At 33.7% G+C, this 17,102-nt stretch overlaps 1 protein-coding gene across 1 annotated transcript in view; it reads left to right on the top strand.

The window, feature by feature from the left end:
* Positions 1-4,243: 4,243 nt before the first annotated feature.
* The window catches only part of LOC143616795 (aspartic proteinase oryzasin-1-like), a 48,998-nt gene continuing 36,139 nt past the window's right edge, over positions 4,244-17,102 (top strand). The window contains exons 1-3 of the mRNA XM_077089524.1: positions 4,244-4,270; positions 5,910-6,290; positions 9,362-9,422. Of these exons, the coding sequence (XP_076945639.1) occupies positions 5,916-6,290; positions 9,362-9,422 (436 nt within the window). The 5' untranslated portion in view covers positions 4,244-4,270; positions 5,910-5,915. The remainder of the gene's footprint in view (positions 4,271-5,909; positions 6,291-9,361; positions 9,423-17,102) is intronic.

Here is a 17,102-nt window from a genome sequence, read left to right as displayed (position 1 = left end):
GAATCAATTAACCCATGTTTAATCAATGATACGGGTAATAAATTATACGTGTAAGTTCGTCTTGAATCATTGAACAAAAGCCCTAATACTGATTTAATTAACATTCACTTGATTGATCGATTTCAAATTTAGGGTTTATAATCAATTTGTTTTTAATTTGTTCCTGTATATATATGTGAGTTTTCAAACATAAACTAACTGACACACCAGCTCAACTGGCTGGTGTGTGTGTGTTCAAGATCTGGGCATTAGGTCGCGGGTTCGAGTTCGGCCAGCCCCTATTTTTTTTGGTTAGTTATTTTTATTGTTTTTTAAAAGGGTTTATAATATAATATAACTAATATTAATTATTGAAATAAAACAATATGTATGTGCATTACAGCGGGTTTTTTTTTGTTTTTTTTCATTTTTTTTATATTTTTCGATTGAAATATAAGAAAATATAAGAATAATGGCTAAAACAGAATTTTAAAAATATTTTTTTATTTTTAATTAAAAATAATTCTTTAGGAGTTTTTAGGAGTTTTTTAGTTTTTTCTCTAAAGGTGAGTTTTCTCTTGATCCTCTCCCCATATATATATATGTGTGTGTGTGTGTGTGTGTGTGTGTGTGTGTGTGTGTGCGCACATATAATTCGTTTTAATTAAAAATTATAATAAACATATTAAACGTATTAGAGGTGTTAATTATATTTTTACTATCGAATTTCGTTAAGGATTCCAAAATATAAATCTTATAATAATTACATATTTACACGTTTATAATATATCTCAACTCGTATTTATTTAAACTAATTGTACGTAAACCCAATTTTATGACAAACAATGATATTTATAATTAAATAGTAATAATAATTCGTAGAGATCAATCGTTCAATCCATAATGTACCAATCATAATTGTAACTCAAATCACATCAAAATCTTAAATTTGTTATACATATTATATCATTATAATTCACTCGTAATATCATTTAACTAGGATTCTTGTCGATAATTCTCGAGGAGTGTGATTATCGTTTCTTGTCGTATTAATTCTCGTTTGGCTTATTCGATCAGGTGAGTTTTATCATTCCCCTATTTTACTCGATTTTCACAAACGTTTTGGGGACATATGCGTATATCATACTATACATACATATCTATATATACATACATATCAAAAATAGCAAACGTGTAATTGTGTGTGATTAATCAAATCTACTTATGTGCTTATTTGTCTTTGTATGCAATCGTTTGACATATCCCCTTGGAGAGGGTTCTCATTCTATTGACCACCGCCCGATTCGCTTGCCAACGGTCTTATTCTATTTATTTGCTCATGGTTGATTTACCAACGCCCGATTCGCTTGGCAATGGTTTAATCGACAATCTATTTCCTTATAGTTTGATTTCATTACCGCATTTATTATATTTTGCTTATTTATTATATTAACCTTATTTTTGTTGCAAAACTGGTGATAAACTTACTCAACATGTGTTGTTGACATACTCTATTTTCTACGCATATCCAGGTTGTTTGAAGTTGAAGTATGGACACTTAAAAAAACTTTAGGGTTATAATGAAGACATACATGAATTTAACATGTTTTATTTGTTTATTTGAATTGGTTGTTGTATTTGAGTATTGTGCGTGTATAATTGAAATAAAATAATTAATTAGATATTGTCATTTATACTTATGATAGTATCTTCGAGCTGTGAGCAATCGGATCATGCCACGGCATTTCCGCCTTTGGTTGGGGTGTGACACGAGAGCCCTACTTTATAGTTAGATTTACTCATAAACACAGTTCTAAGATCAGAGTTAATTAAAACTTTTGCGGAATAATTAAAACTTCATGCATTACATTACAAAACATCGAATCTTGCCTTAACAAAAGTTAACTTGTCTTAAAACATAACATAATAATTCAAAACATTTCAGTCTTTCGGTCCCTGTCACGTGCCATCCTCAAGCCAGCTCCTTCAATCTATTTACCTGCGTGCATACTAAAAGTCAGTTACGCTGAGTGAGTTCTAGAATTATTCATACACATCCATTATTTATGTACAAATGTTATTTGGTACCATTCTTACATTTTTCTTACATAGCATACAACTATTATTATATTCTTGCATAGATATTATAAGGTGTCTACCACCCAACCTCTTGCACAGATATTATAAGGGTCTGCCGCCCGACCTCTTGCACCGATATCGTAGAGTCGGCCACTCTATTCTTGCCTAGATATTATAAGGGCCTGTCACCCTGACTCTTGCATTACATTCTTATTTGACTCTTTCAATCATGTTAAGTTAACAAACTAGGCATATACAAGTTCTTACAACTTTCTTTCATTCTAGCATCAATTACTCACATTAATCATACACACATATGTATTACTAGTCTTACAAGTATGCACATAGCCCGAAAACATTTCAAGAGAAATGGGGCTAGAACTCACCTGAAGACGATTCCTCTCTGAGTGTATCGTAATTCCCTTCTTTAACTGAGCTCGGCTAACTGTGTAACAAGTTACGAGTATCAATTATCTGTTACTACTACCTCTTACATTTAAGTTGATGAAACCCTCAACTAATGGGGTCCGGGGGGCAGCGCCCCTGGTAGCGGGGTCAAGGGGCGGCAGCCCCTAGCAGGGTCCAAGGGGCAACGCCCCTGGCTGGGGTCGAAAATGCATCAGAAAATCGAATCGCATGAAAATTCGCATGGAAGTTTCGCTTCGCATGGAAGTTCGCTTCACATGGAAGTTTCGCTTCGCTTGGGAAGTTTCGCTTCGCATGGAAGTTTCGCTTCGCTTGGGAAGTTTCGCTTCGCATGGAACTTCGCTTCGCAAGGAAGGTTCATTTCGCATGGAATTTCGCTTCGCATGACTTGTGCGATGCAAATTCTTTTCCTTTTTCGTTTTTTACCATTTTAAAGCCATTTTCCTCCGTGACTCTCCCTTAGGGCCTGATTCTACCCTTTTTATAGGTTTTGGGTTGTACCAACTTTCTATACCCGTGTTTTATGAGGTCCGAACATCACCTTTTTTTCCTATAACACACCCGTGAGGTTATAACTCACCAAGTTTATGTTTTTCTTACATCTTACAACCTGATCTATCGTTTTATCAGTTTGCATGTCAAAACCAACCACAAAAACTTAGCCTCGTTGGCCAAGACTCACCTTTTGGTCTCGGTCGGGCTCAGATGTACAACCCGAGGATCTAGTGGTGTTTCTTGTTGTTTGATGATGTTTACACATGAGATTCTTCCTTCCTTAGCTCGGATTTGGATCCGGGTGTTAGAGAGAAAATGTGTGTGTGTGTGTGTTCTTGAGTGTGTGTGTTGTGAAAGAAAAGAAAGAGAGTGGAGTTTGGGGTTTATATAGAGGTTCCATGGGCCCTAGAGCCTATAACCTTTCCCAAGCCCAACCCAACATAATCTAATCACTAACACACGATCAAACTAACGACACACAATTTAACAAAACTTTCTGTTATTTATTATTCTCAAAATACGGATGTTACACTTACTAATCTAATTCAATTTTACTAAATAATTTTAAGTTCTAAACTTTTTTTTTTCTGTTTTTGAATAATTACATTTTTTAAGTCATTATTATTACATAATAATTTAAAATTAAAATAATTACAAATGATAAGTTAAATACGGGTGGGTTCGATGGTATTCTATCTTCATCCACCGTCATTCAACTGTAGGCTTGTATTGGTAAAATATTGGCATATGGCGGCTTTAAATGGTTTTAAATACAGTTGGCCACCCCACATTATAGCTTTTTCCAACGTTAAATAAGGAACATTTTTATGAAAATAAATCAAATCGACAAAATTGTGACTTTGAACGTAAGATGGGCATAGGATTAGTAAATTATATTTTCTTTATCTTGTTTTTTTTAAATTTAAAGTGATTAGTTTTTCGTTTAATTTAAAAACTACAAACGATATCACAATTAAAAAGAGAGAAAAAAACTTGCATTTGATTACTAAATCATAACAAGAACAACTTTAAACAGGCATTTGGGACTTGCCAATTCTATTGTAACAATTTTCAATTGCATTTTAACGCAATGTCCGTGGTTAGTTATAACATCATACGTGTGTCCTTTCCTAATCAATCCACACCCATAAGGTATGTTTTAGGGAATCACAAGATTAAAGGTTACGTTACCTAGTTAGTCTAACGATTAGAACTGAAAGGTGTTATATATACAATTGTCTCTATATTTTCATCGAGTTCATACATTTTCGGGTTCATCGTCAACTCACCGGTATGACCCCTAAATTCCTTGCAGTTTTCATGTTGGTTAGCCACTAGATCCAGTAAAATTAGTTTAGTATTTGTATTTTCATTGTTCAACATATGCTTCTTATTAGTAAAAGCTTAATTAAAGTTCTTGGGGTTGTATGCAATCAGCTTGAGTTTTATTAGTGCTTTAAAATTTCTTTCCATAAAAAGCTTGAAGTTCTAGCTTTCAATTTTTGTGTGAACTAAAATTGAGCAGGTTAATTTAGTATTCATGAATCACCTGTCGATAATTCGTCGAAAATCATATTAACCATGATAAAAATTCTGACGGATCTCGTCAGCAACTTTTTCACCAGCGGTTTTCCGTCATAATCGTTCGCCTTTCATGCTGGTTTGATATTGGTTTCGTAGGATTATTGTAATTATATAATCTCTTATCACTTTGTTAGGGGTGTATATTTATGTAGAAAAAAATTAAAAATAAAATAAAATATATTTGTTTAGTAATGTTTGATATTGGTTTCGTAGGATTATTGTAATTATATAATCTCTTATCACTTTGTTAGGGGTGTATATTTATGTAGAAAAAAATTAAAAATAAAATAAAATATTATTTTAATTTTTTTCTACATAAATCTTCATTAATTTTCAAAAATTCATTAGTTTTGAGTCTTTTTACATGACACCTCCCCAATTCATTATCTCTAGAATTCTTCATTCACCCCTAATACTAGAGTTGACAAAATTAATGGATTAGATTTGGGTTAGAATAACTTTTAGGTCAGAATGGTTATGGGTTAGAATGAGTATTTTTAAATAGAGGGTCAAAATGGGTAAAATTAACTTGTCTTTACCCAAGTAAAAATTAAAACATAAAAGATTTTAAAAACTCTTTCAAAACAAATAAAAATATTAATAAAAAATAATAGCTCAAAATATAAATCAAAAATGAAAAAAGTAAAACAACTAAAATGTTTTCATCGTATTCCTCATTCATTAAAAATAAAAAAAATAATAATAAAAAAACAGTTTTGTATCGGTTCAGGTTCGGTTTTTTCGGTTCACTTTTGTTTTTTTTCATTTTGGTTGGTTTCGGTTTCGATTTCGATTTCTATTCCGTTTTGTTTTTTCGGTTTTTATCGGATTCGTGGGTTTTGTTTTGAAATAAAATAGGATGGGGCTTGTTTTAGTCCATTCAAGCCCACAAACAAATCCATTCTAACATGAAATAAAAAGTCATTAGCAATCTGCCAACCATCTTGACCTCTTATTTTGATACATCCTTACCCATTTCAATTTTAAAAGTTATCCATATTGACCCAAAACAATCTATTTGGATTTGTTTTTCCACTCCTACCTAATACCCTAATCTTTGTAAAATTAACTTTTTTTTTCTTTTTTGCAACAGGCTATGCCTCAATTCTTTAATTTTCGCCAAAATATTTATAGTCACCATGTTAGACTTATTCAGTTATTTGATTGTTTCATATGTGAATTACGATTTCATATGTATCTGTGTTTCAGGATTTTTTCTCTTGAATATCCACTAAGTTCAAAACTTCTTGTCATTTTTTCAACTATTCATAACTTCAAGTTACATGATTCTTCCTATATCCTTAATTACGCGGTTAACTATATTTTAATATCGGATTAACTTGTAGGTCAGCATGGGAAGTAAATTGGAAACAATATCAATTTTCCTTCTCTTATCGACCTTGCTTTCTTCTCCCATCCATTCAACATCCACTGACGGGCTTATTAGAATTCAGCTGAAAAAGGTGAAACTCGATGAAAACAATCGTATTGAATCCAATCTCCGCTTGGGCGATGGCCATTATTCAAAGATAGCTACTAGGTCGTATAGACAGAGTGTGAATAGCATTGGTGAGTCCCAAGAGTCTGGTATCATATCCCTGAACAACTATATGGATGCCCAATACTTTGGTGAGATTGGTATTGGCACCCCACCTCAGAAATTTAAGGTCATCTTTGATACCGGCAGTGCTAACTTGTGGATACCATCGTCGGAATGCATATCTTCAGTAAGTCACACACACACACAACCAACTTTAATTAGAAAACAATGAGAATCACATAATCAGTACTATATAGTGGTTTAAGAAATACAACACAGCGTTGGAGATATGGTTATGCGTCATGGTTAAAGCAATAAGGACATGTATTTTGGTTTCGTTGTTATCTACTTTAAAGTCATTAGCAAAGACCCAATATATGCTAAGATAGCAACAAAGTGTAATTTCAAGTCCCAATCGATAAACAAACGCGAATTAAACGACTATCTTTCGTTTATATTAATTAGAAAATATAATTCAAAAACTGATTACAACTCTCTCAAACTCTAACTCGGTTTAATTCTTGATGAACCCTAACTCGGTTGCACCAACTTCTTATTCTAATGTTTAACCACAACTCGGTTTATATAGACTAACCTAACTTACTAGTCAAGACATTACCAAATATAATAAAACCCTAATAATTCTTGGTTGGGCCTTACGTACACTTGGGCCAAACAACAATTAAGTCAACAATCACCCCCTCAATTGTGGTATCCGACTCACCCCATAATTTTCTACTCGAAATTGATGGGTCTTCAACTTCACGCTTGTCATCCTTATCTTGATTCTCCCAAAACTTTTCTTGATCTCTTGCAATGTTCTTTGGGCTCCACCTGGCTTGAAGAAACACTTGCTTCTTTAGATCCTTATTCGTCTTCCCTTGGGCTTGAATCTATTTCTTGACCACGCGCTTAGTTTCTTGAACACTCCTTCTTTAGACTTTGAATTTTGAAATTTGGATCTTTGATTGGAATCTGACTCGTACCGGCTTGTCTTCTTTCAGTCTAATTTGAAAATCCCGACCTGCAAAATTCTTCATTCCAATGCTAGCTCGTTTACCCGGACTTAACATCTTGAGGCTAATGTTGTATAATTGGTTCTTGGTTCTTGTCATCTTCATCAAAAGCTTACCTGTATCATCTTTAATGGTTAGCAAATCATGTTTCATGTGTATCTCGCATCCACCTTCCGTTGCTTGACCAAGACTTATGATATTGCACTATAGGCTCGAGATGTAGTAGACATCAGTCAACAGGCGCTGCTCCCCTGTCTTTCCTACAATTAAGACTGACCATTTTCCCTGAATATCAATACAAGATTACATATCTGAATTTTACCTTTCCCATGACTTGCTCATTCAATTCATAAAAATACGCTTTATTACCAGTCATGTGATTTGATGCTCCATTGTCGAGATACCAAACATCTTTCTCTATCGGCTAGGTTTTTAAACGCTTGGAATCACACTGTCTTCATTCAGCAAATTGTCTTTTAATCACCTTTAACATAAAAAAAGATGGATCAAAATCATCAACTTTGTTCAAATTAGATTCTTCCTTTTTCTTCATACTTTCCGGGCACATAAACGCAAAGTGACCAAACTTATCACAACGGTAAAACTGAACCTGTGATATATCCTTTCTACCCCTTTGACGATCATTGGTTCTTCTTTGTCCCTTATAATCTGACCCACGATCTTGACCACCTCGTTTTTCGCAACAATCTTGGTCCTCATCGTCTCGGTCTTGACCTTCGCTTTCACGGCCTCTTCCACGCCCCTGTGAACTCGGCCAACCCTTACCTCAGCTACCGGACTAATCATACCACTTGTCTTTGTAACTACTTTCTGATTGATTGAAAAGTAACTAACCTTGTGAATTTGAAGCTCGTTCTCTCCCTCGTAGACGTTCCTCAAATGCCTTAAGTCTTCCAACAACATCTGCAAACATCATGCTATCTAGATCAACACTTTGCTCGATTGAGGCTATGAGTTTGAAGTACTTATCTGGAACCGCATCCAGTAACTTCTTCACCTAGACATCTTGCTCGAACACATGACCCAGACTCGTTGCCTTTGAAACCATAATTGTTATTTTTCCCACAAACTCGTTAATAGTCTCATTTTCGTCCATCTTGAGTTTCTCAAATTCACTTTTCAAAGTTAGCAGTTGAGCCTTTTGAACTCGCTTGGCCCCAACATACCGTGCCTTCAAAGCCATTCATATTTCTTGGGCATTCTTGTATTAAGAAATCTGAAGAAGAATATCACCTTCCACCACTTGAAACAAAAATGATTTTGCCGTTTTATTTTTCTTCGCATCAATAATCGCACCCACTTGTGGTTGAACAACTTCCCATAGGTCTTGATCATACAATATCGCTTCCACCACAATCGCCAATGTGATTTAATTAGTTCCATTCAACTTTGGAACTTGTAGTGATATCCCCTACTCACTTTGGGTTGGATTATTGGTCTTTATTTATCACCCGTCATTGATGTTGAACCCCTTTGCTCCACTCCGTTGGAACAAATACAAACCAAATCACAAATACCTTTTAAAAAATATCTTGTGCAATAACAAAAATTGCAACAAAATTATTCGTTGTTTCCTTTTATTTAACGTAATTAAACGACTAATTTTTTGAGTTTTTGAATTTTGTCACATTTTGTTATTCTTTAATCACAAAATCCAAAGAAAACACAAAACAGGAAGGAATGAAAATATCTTGTTGTCCTGCTACAAAATTGAAACTCTCGCAAATATAACTTGTCGCGGAACACTCCTTTAGCCCGCCGAACAGTCCTTTGCGACACCCCAATCAGAAACCAACTTGTTTCTAAGTAATCACCGCACAAACAACCGGTCGCCGACTCGTAATTCCTTTGCCGCCGATCTCTGTTAAATTGATTATCGATTTCTTGAACTTGGCTGTGATACCAATTCAAGTCCCGAGATAAAAAACGCGAATTAAACGACTATCTTTCGTTTATATTAATTAGAAAATATAACTCAAAAACTGATTACAGCTCTCTCAACCCTAACTCGGTTTAACTCTTGATGAACCCTAACTCGGTTGCACCAACTTCTTATTCTAATGTCTAGCCATAACTTGGTTTATATAGACTAATCTAACTTACTATTCAAGACATTACCAAATATAATAAAACCTTAATAATTCTTGGGTTGGGCCTTACACTTGGGCCAAACATCAATTGAGCCAACATAATGTGCTGATGTTATATGATAATCTTGCAGGTATCATGCTTTCTCCACTCAAAATACGAGTCAAGTCACTCAAGCACCTACAAAGCAAATGGTTAGTGTTCTTTTAGCCATTGTCCTTCTATGAAAACATGAAAAAATATGTCACTTCAATCTTGGTTAAAACAATAAATCGTTATATTGGAAACGCGAAAAAGAAGCTTACATAGTTTGATGATAATGCCTTCATGGTATAGTCAATCAGCCCAATCAATCAGTTCCACAATAATATAATTATAAATGTAACACGATTTGTACTGAATAAAGTAAGTAGATAATTATGTTAGAGACAATGGAGGGGTGATTACAAATGGAACCCCCTCTCCCTCCCCTATTAGGTTTACTTTTAAAGTTTGTGTTTATCTATCTCTCTCGCTGTGTTTTTTTTATAGATATGCCTTGAACAACAAATCGCTTTAGTATAATAATTGGTCATGTTCTTGTAAGTTACAAGTTAATTAACAAAGAGAAAAGAGTCAGGTAGGGTGACCTCAAATACTTGCTTATTGTTATGTGTTGTTTGTTGAAGCCGGCTGTTTGTTAGATCTCACCAATACCTTTCAGTTGGTTTTAGAGCCACTCTGAACAGTGACTAAGTGTATGCCAAAAATTCCTTCAATGAATTAGATGTTAACCGCTGTCTGCACTCATTCGAATGATTGAGAACGATCATGTTTTCATGTCAAACACTCACTTCATCAAATTAAGTATCCTAGGTGATGATGGATGCTTGGGAAGACCTCAAGCCAGTGGCCCGGGTGGTCATAGACTAGTAGCCATATAATCTCTGCGTTGCACACTAAGGCACTAATTCAAAATTGCAACGTTCAGCCCCCTAATATTTGAATCATGTATGATAGGTCTTCCAATTTCAGCAGGTCTCCCAACTCCTTGAACTCAATCTATGCGAGAGCTCTCGTTAGTGTATCACTATATCGACTCGTTCTTTGCTACTTATATGCATAAATACCACCTCCTCCTTTTCAATACATTTCTAGATGTAGTAGTAACATGATTGATGTGTGAAGTCTCGCCGTGAAAACGTGATTATTCATGAGAGAAAACAACACTTTCTGAAGTGGTTTCCCGGTTAACCGCTTAGTAATTCCCCAAGTAAAACCTCCTAACATGTACCCGAGCTAGCCGGTATATATTCTGCTTCACATGAGGATAGAGCGACTGGTCCTTGTTTTGGAGAACACCAAGAGATCGGTGAAGATCCAAAATAAAATGTATGATTCGTAGTGCTCCTACCATTGTCTTCATCAGTGTTGTGACTGCTGTCATTAAACTTGATTAACAAGATTCTTTGTCCTTGATTTTACGTGATACCAAAACTCAGTTTTGTTTTCATGTATTGAAGTATACGTTTTATGGAATTTGTGTTTTACTCAATTAGTTTTTGTATGTTCGGCTAACAACCTTGACATCATGGTCGGGTCGAGTTTGTAGCAAATACCGATGGCATCTAACTATCTTTCAGTATCTGGTGGCCTCAAACTTCCATCTCATATTTGGCTTTTGATAGCTTTAAATTCGGATACATGGGTATATAAGCCGGGTTAATAGTTCCCATACTTGTTTTTTTTAATGTTTTTTCGAGCATTTGATTCTTGTTTAATTGTGATCTCGTCTTTGATTTGCGACACAATAGAAAACTTTTCCTAAATCGAGCATATAGGGCTGTGCGATATTCTTCTTGAACTTGTTTAACATATTCAAGCAAGAACCTATAAAGAATATGAGTCAACATAGACGACAACCACAATCAAAATAAAATTTCAATTCATTTCTCGATAAATGATGTGCTCTTTCACATTTCGTAGAGTTTAAATTTTAAAGCTCTTGGGAATTGCCTTAGATCGTATAAGGATTTTGATAGGTTATACACGTTACATGTTTCTTTTGCTTTCTCAAACCTTTCACGTTGGTGAATATAAAGAGTGTTTTTAAATCACCATGCGCATTGTAAAAACACTGTCATCAAGTCTAAGTGTGTCACACCCCGACCCAAGCGGCAGAACATACCAGGGGTAACGTATTGATCGGAGAATAGCTTAAAAGGCACTAATTAAAGCGACAATAATTATTTCATTAATATTAAATGAAGTACACAATTACAAACAATTTAACCAACTACAAATGATACATAATTCTTATGAGTAAATATCCTAAGGCCAAAGTAAATATATTCGATCTTGATTACTTCAAATACTTGAAACTTTAGCCTAATATGTATAAAAATAGAGTTTGTCAACACAAATGTTGGTAAGAATACATAAATTTAGGTTTCTATATATATATATATATATATATATATATATATATATATATATAGATGGATAAAATCACAGTTCTTATATAAATGATGAGCATTACAAATCTTATGAATATGTAAACAAATAAATAAATGTGGACCCATTCCTATTGATACAAAATCAACATACCTGGGTAAATATATGATCATACTAGATGAGGATGACTCCAAACCACCAAAATATAAAATAAACACTTAAGCACATAGAGCATGCAATAATCACACATAAGCATAAATTAAATTGTGTTTTGAATAAACGTGGTAAAAAAACATGAGTACGTGTGAATAAGATATATATGCTACCCCTAAAATGTGTAAAAGATAAAAAGGGGCATGTAAACTCACCTCGACAATAAACGTGGAGAGATGCTAAAATAATTATATAACTTGAATAATCGACATTATGGAGTGAACCGGTGAAGTTCGGTTCAACGAGAGAGCCTAGAATAAAAGTTATTCTAGTTAAAGTATGATAGTTGAGAATAGTAAAATAATGAAAGATGAAGGGTGTGTTTGGCAAAGAGCTTTTAGGAGCTTTTAGCTACAAGCTTTAAAGAAAAAGCTCTTATTTAATAAAAAGTTTGTTTGATTTGAGCAGCTTGAAGCTTTTAGCTTAGGAGAAATAACTTGAATTTAAAAGCTCCAACTACTAGCGTTTGAGAAAAAGCTTGTAGCTTTTATATTTGAAATTTTACAAGTTTGATACTTGAACTTTGAACAGCTTTTGTTAATTTATACAATAGTTACACTGTTAACCCTTATTCAAAAACAACTACCCCCATGACTTTTTAAAATGCCATAACTTTTTCACACGTTAATATTTTTTAAGAAAAAAATACATCATAAAAATGATTATTTTATTCTCTTTAATTTGAGTATGGTATTGCTATACTTCTTTAACTTTAAAAAAATTAACATATTATGTGATTACTGGTTATTATCGGTAACAAGTCGAGTCTGGAGAACTCGGGCCATGTGTAAGACAAAATTAGGGTCGAAACCAGTCGATGCAAAAAAGGGCTAATTTAGTTTGGTTCGTGTTGGTACGATTTTGAGTCGAAAAGGGTCATGTCAGAACAGGTTTCAGATTAGAACAGTGCACCACGCGAGCACTCAGCTTGTTTTATTAAAAGCTCCCGCTACTCTATCAAACACCTAAATATTTATAAAAAAAACTACAGCTACCAGTTCCGGCCACCTGCCAGCAACTTCCAGCTTACAGCCATCAACTGGTTTTGTCAAACATACCCGAAGTTTAAAATCATTTGGGGTTTAAATCCATGAACTTTGAAAGAAAAAATATTTTTTTTTAAAGGTAAATTTCTTTGTTGGAAGTGAGACTTGAACTCAAGACCTTAGTGTTAAGAGGCTTTGTCTCTACCATTGGGCCACCACCCCAATGGCTTGAAAGAAAATATATAAATCCTTAAAATTGAATTTTAGACACAAAAATCCTTAATTATAGGTTTTAGATACGAGATTTACCAACTATGAAAGTTATATTTATTTCAAGTTTGATCGGACAGAAGTTGAATAAATAAAAAGATCAAACACTACGCAAAATTAATTTAATCGAGTTTTTGGTTCATGTTCGCTCGTGTTCGGTTCGAATGTTGATATAGAATCAAATTTGGTTCCCTCCTAACCATAAAATAAGAATAAAGTTAAAAACGTGAGGAATTAGAAAATAAACGATTTTAAGATGTTTATATTGGAAAATTTAGTAAAACATAAACCCTAAATGGGTTTTGATTCAATTGAATGTGGAAAACCCCTAACCTATTGAAATTAGATTAGGGCATTCAATCCAATGATGGTGTATTACTGAAAAACAAATAAACTTCCCTAAAAATTAATTAGAATTGAGAAGAATAAGAATAAGAACAGTTGACTTTTTTGGTCAAAGTTGGAAAAACACTAAATTAATACTGGAATTCGGGGCAGGGGAAATTGAGAGAGAAATTCGTGTTGTAATAACTTAACATAGGTTAGATGATTAGTTTTAATAATTCATTCATTAAACCAATTAATTTTTAGATTTAATCAATATCTTACTTTTGGAAGAGAATAATTAATATAGATTTCAAAGATCCATTCTTGAGGAGAAAGTTAAGGAATATGACAATTAAAACATATCCACGTACATTGAGAAACCAGCTCGTTCGACATACATAAGCTAATTGGATCATGTTCGTTAAGGATCTAATTCTTTGATATCGTTCAATTGATCAATTAGGGTTAACTATATGTAGTGTGTGTATGCTCTAGAGAGTTAATTAGAATAAGATACATGGGTTTATATAAGCAAGGATTCATTTGCTGACATTCCCCATCGAATGGACTCCTATTCGCCTAGTCATTCGCTCACATTCTAAGAGAATGGCGTATATACATAAACGAATGGTCCATACACCAAAACGTATGACCAACCAAAACCATAATATGTGTCACACACCAACCTATGTAGGAATTCCGGGGTGCGAAGCGTTGATTCATAGTTCACAAAACAATATCATGCAATTTATTATGACAATATCTAATTTATTTAAAATTTTAAATCAAGGACACCATGTTTCATAACAAGAACAAAATCATCCAAAGTAATAGAATATTTCAAAAAAACAATAATTCAAAGTAAATAATCGAAAAAACTTGTCTTTTATTTAATAACCTGAAGTCCAATAACTAAATGTCTTCATCAACTTTCAATCATCCAATGTAAACACTTGCAATATGGGTAAAAACAATATAGTTTGTCAACAATATAATTGATATATACTAATAATAAAACAAGCAAACCATATGCGTTAATGTGAGTAATACAATTGATATAACAACTAAATGTTGTTTGGCCATGATTAATCGCCACTAAGACACACATGATCATACTTAATGAGATAAACCGTGATGGACCTCTCCGATGCGATAAAATAAACAAGTAATACATATTGCACATAACAATCAACTTGTAAACAACACAATTAGCAATACATGATTTGTGATTTAAATTGAGATTTGATATAAATAAGTGAGTTTTGATACGTATACTGCCCCTAAAGTGAAAGATGGAAAAAGGGATAGTGATTAACTCACCTTCGTAATTAAAGTGATCGAGAGGTAATATAATAATAATAATAAAATAGCTGCTGATCCATACTCAACTAAAAAATCCTACAAAATTTACAGTAAATAATATTAATAAAATTGAACATTTAGCAGCTGGAATTGCGTCAAACGGCATTACGGTTCAAAGATATGATTAAAACAAATTAAATAAGTGTTTTAAATGAATTGAGTCGGATCAAAACAGAAAAGTCGGATCTGACACTCGTAGATGTGAAATTTAATAAACAAAACATAAAAATCTTCTGGAGCAAAAGCTGATATTGACCGGAAGAGGTTTTAATTGAGAAAATATCGTTTTTAGTCGTTAAAAACCCTAAATGGGTCGACTTACAATTGATCATCAAAACCAGTCTGATTCATGAAATCGATAAAGAGCTTTGATGTATTATGATGAAACAAAGGTTTTCGTTTACATAACTTACCAGAATTCACAATATATAGAGCTAGAATACGAGTCAAACGATTAAAGCTAGAACTTGAAAGTCAACCGTCTTGAAAAGCTTGAAGAACTTGGATAAATCAATAGTGGTGACCAAGGTGACGAAAATTAGGGATGGCTGAGTTTTGCGAATTAGGGTTTAGAAAATATTTGATTTAAATATTAAAGGCTTAAATTCGATTATTAGGCAATTAACTCGTTTAGACAATAAAATATTTGTTTAATGATGAAATCAGCTTATTTAAAACATAAAATTCGTTTTTACAAAAGAGAGAATGAATACGGACATGAAACCGGGTCAAGGGGGTTTTCTTGTAGCTTAATACACGTGATTAGGCAGAAAATAACCTGATTTTGCATTAAAAATGAACCAAAAACGAAACAGCTGTTGAAAGGGGTCTAGGCATCGCGCGGCCATCATATGGGTATCTCCCCGCGTGGCGCGGCTTGGATGATCGTCAACATGTTTCAAATTGACAAGTTTGGTCCCTAGTGTTTATATAATACCATTTTAGCCTTTTTAAGCAATTTTAAGGATTTTTAAGGATTGTTTAGCGAGTTTGAAAGTTTCGAGGGTATAAACTAGGATTAACAAAGTTAAATACTAATAAATGCATCATTTTATTAATACGTAAGATCCGAAATACATTCCCGAATCGGGTAAACAAATTCGAATATAAGTATGAAAGATCCTAGATGTTACAATATGCTTAATATTTAAGCGTATGGACAAAATAAATGTTCATTAGCCTACAAGCCTAGCGAATGGCACTTCCATATTTACATAAACACCCAGACTTATATAGAAGACCAAATACATATTACAAAGACCAAGACGACACATTAACACACTAACAAACTCCTCCTCATCTTGAGCTTTGTCTTCAACTTTTCAACTACACTTTCGGTGTCGTTTATGTTGGACTCAAAAGCTGCTCCAGATTCAGGATTTTTTCCTTCACTTTTTCTTGTGAAGTTTCTTTTGTTTCTTGCTGCTTCTATTCTTGTTATTTCTTTGACTCATATTCCCTAAAAAGTGGATCCCGCTCTAATAGCTTTGAATAAATTAAATATGTGCATTATGATAAAAAGGCTTCTTCTTCCACAACAACGAAAGCAATTTTTCACTCTTTCATATACTAAGGAATTTCACTTGGAAAAGAAAATGTTCCATACTAATGGATTCAAGTCCATAACCATGGGTTGCAATGCACGAGATCTTGTAGCACTTACCAATGAGGCCCAATCGATTAGTATTACACGAAAGAAATCCATTATAGATGCTAATACAATCCGATCCGCTCTTCATAGACGAATTTGGGATTTGCGATCCCAGGTAACATCGGTCCAGGATCATGGGATCCTTTTCTATCAGATAGGAAGGGCTGTAGCACAAAATGCACTTTTAAGTAATTGCTCCATAGATCCTATATCTATCTATATGAAAAACATGGGTCACTGCATTGTTTCAAGAATCTAAGGAATGTCATCGAATGGATCCCTACCTATATAAACCCGTGTAATCTTATTCTAATTAATAAATCAAGTATTATTATTGAATATGTGTCATTATCTGTTCAATTCTCTCTAGAACACACAAACAACACATAGTTAACCCTAATTAATGAATTTCATGATATGAAAGAACTAGATCCTTAACGAACATGATCTAATTAGCTTTTGTATGTATGTTGAACGAGCTGGTTTGTCATACGTTTCTTGGAGAATCATCTAGAAATCAAACGAAACTGGAAAGGATTTGGGATGAAATCCTGATTGAAGGCAATGTTGCATCCGATATATATGTCGATCGCATATCGCGACAGACACGAAGTGGTTTCGTCGGATAACAC

This window comes from Bidens hawaiensis, unplaced genomic scaffold (genome assembly GCF_021521415.1).
Source record: "Bidens hawaiensis isolate Kalapana, Puna unplaced genomic scaffold, B.hawaiensis_p1.1 tig00002307_1, whole genome shotgun sequence".
Taxonomy (NCBI): domain Eukaryota; kingdom Viridiplantae; phylum Streptophyta; class Magnoliopsida; order Asterales; family Asteraceae; genus Bidens; species Bidens hawaiensis.
Note: the sequence above shows the minus strand (reverse complement) of the source record. Positions and strands in the feature narration are given on the sequence as shown.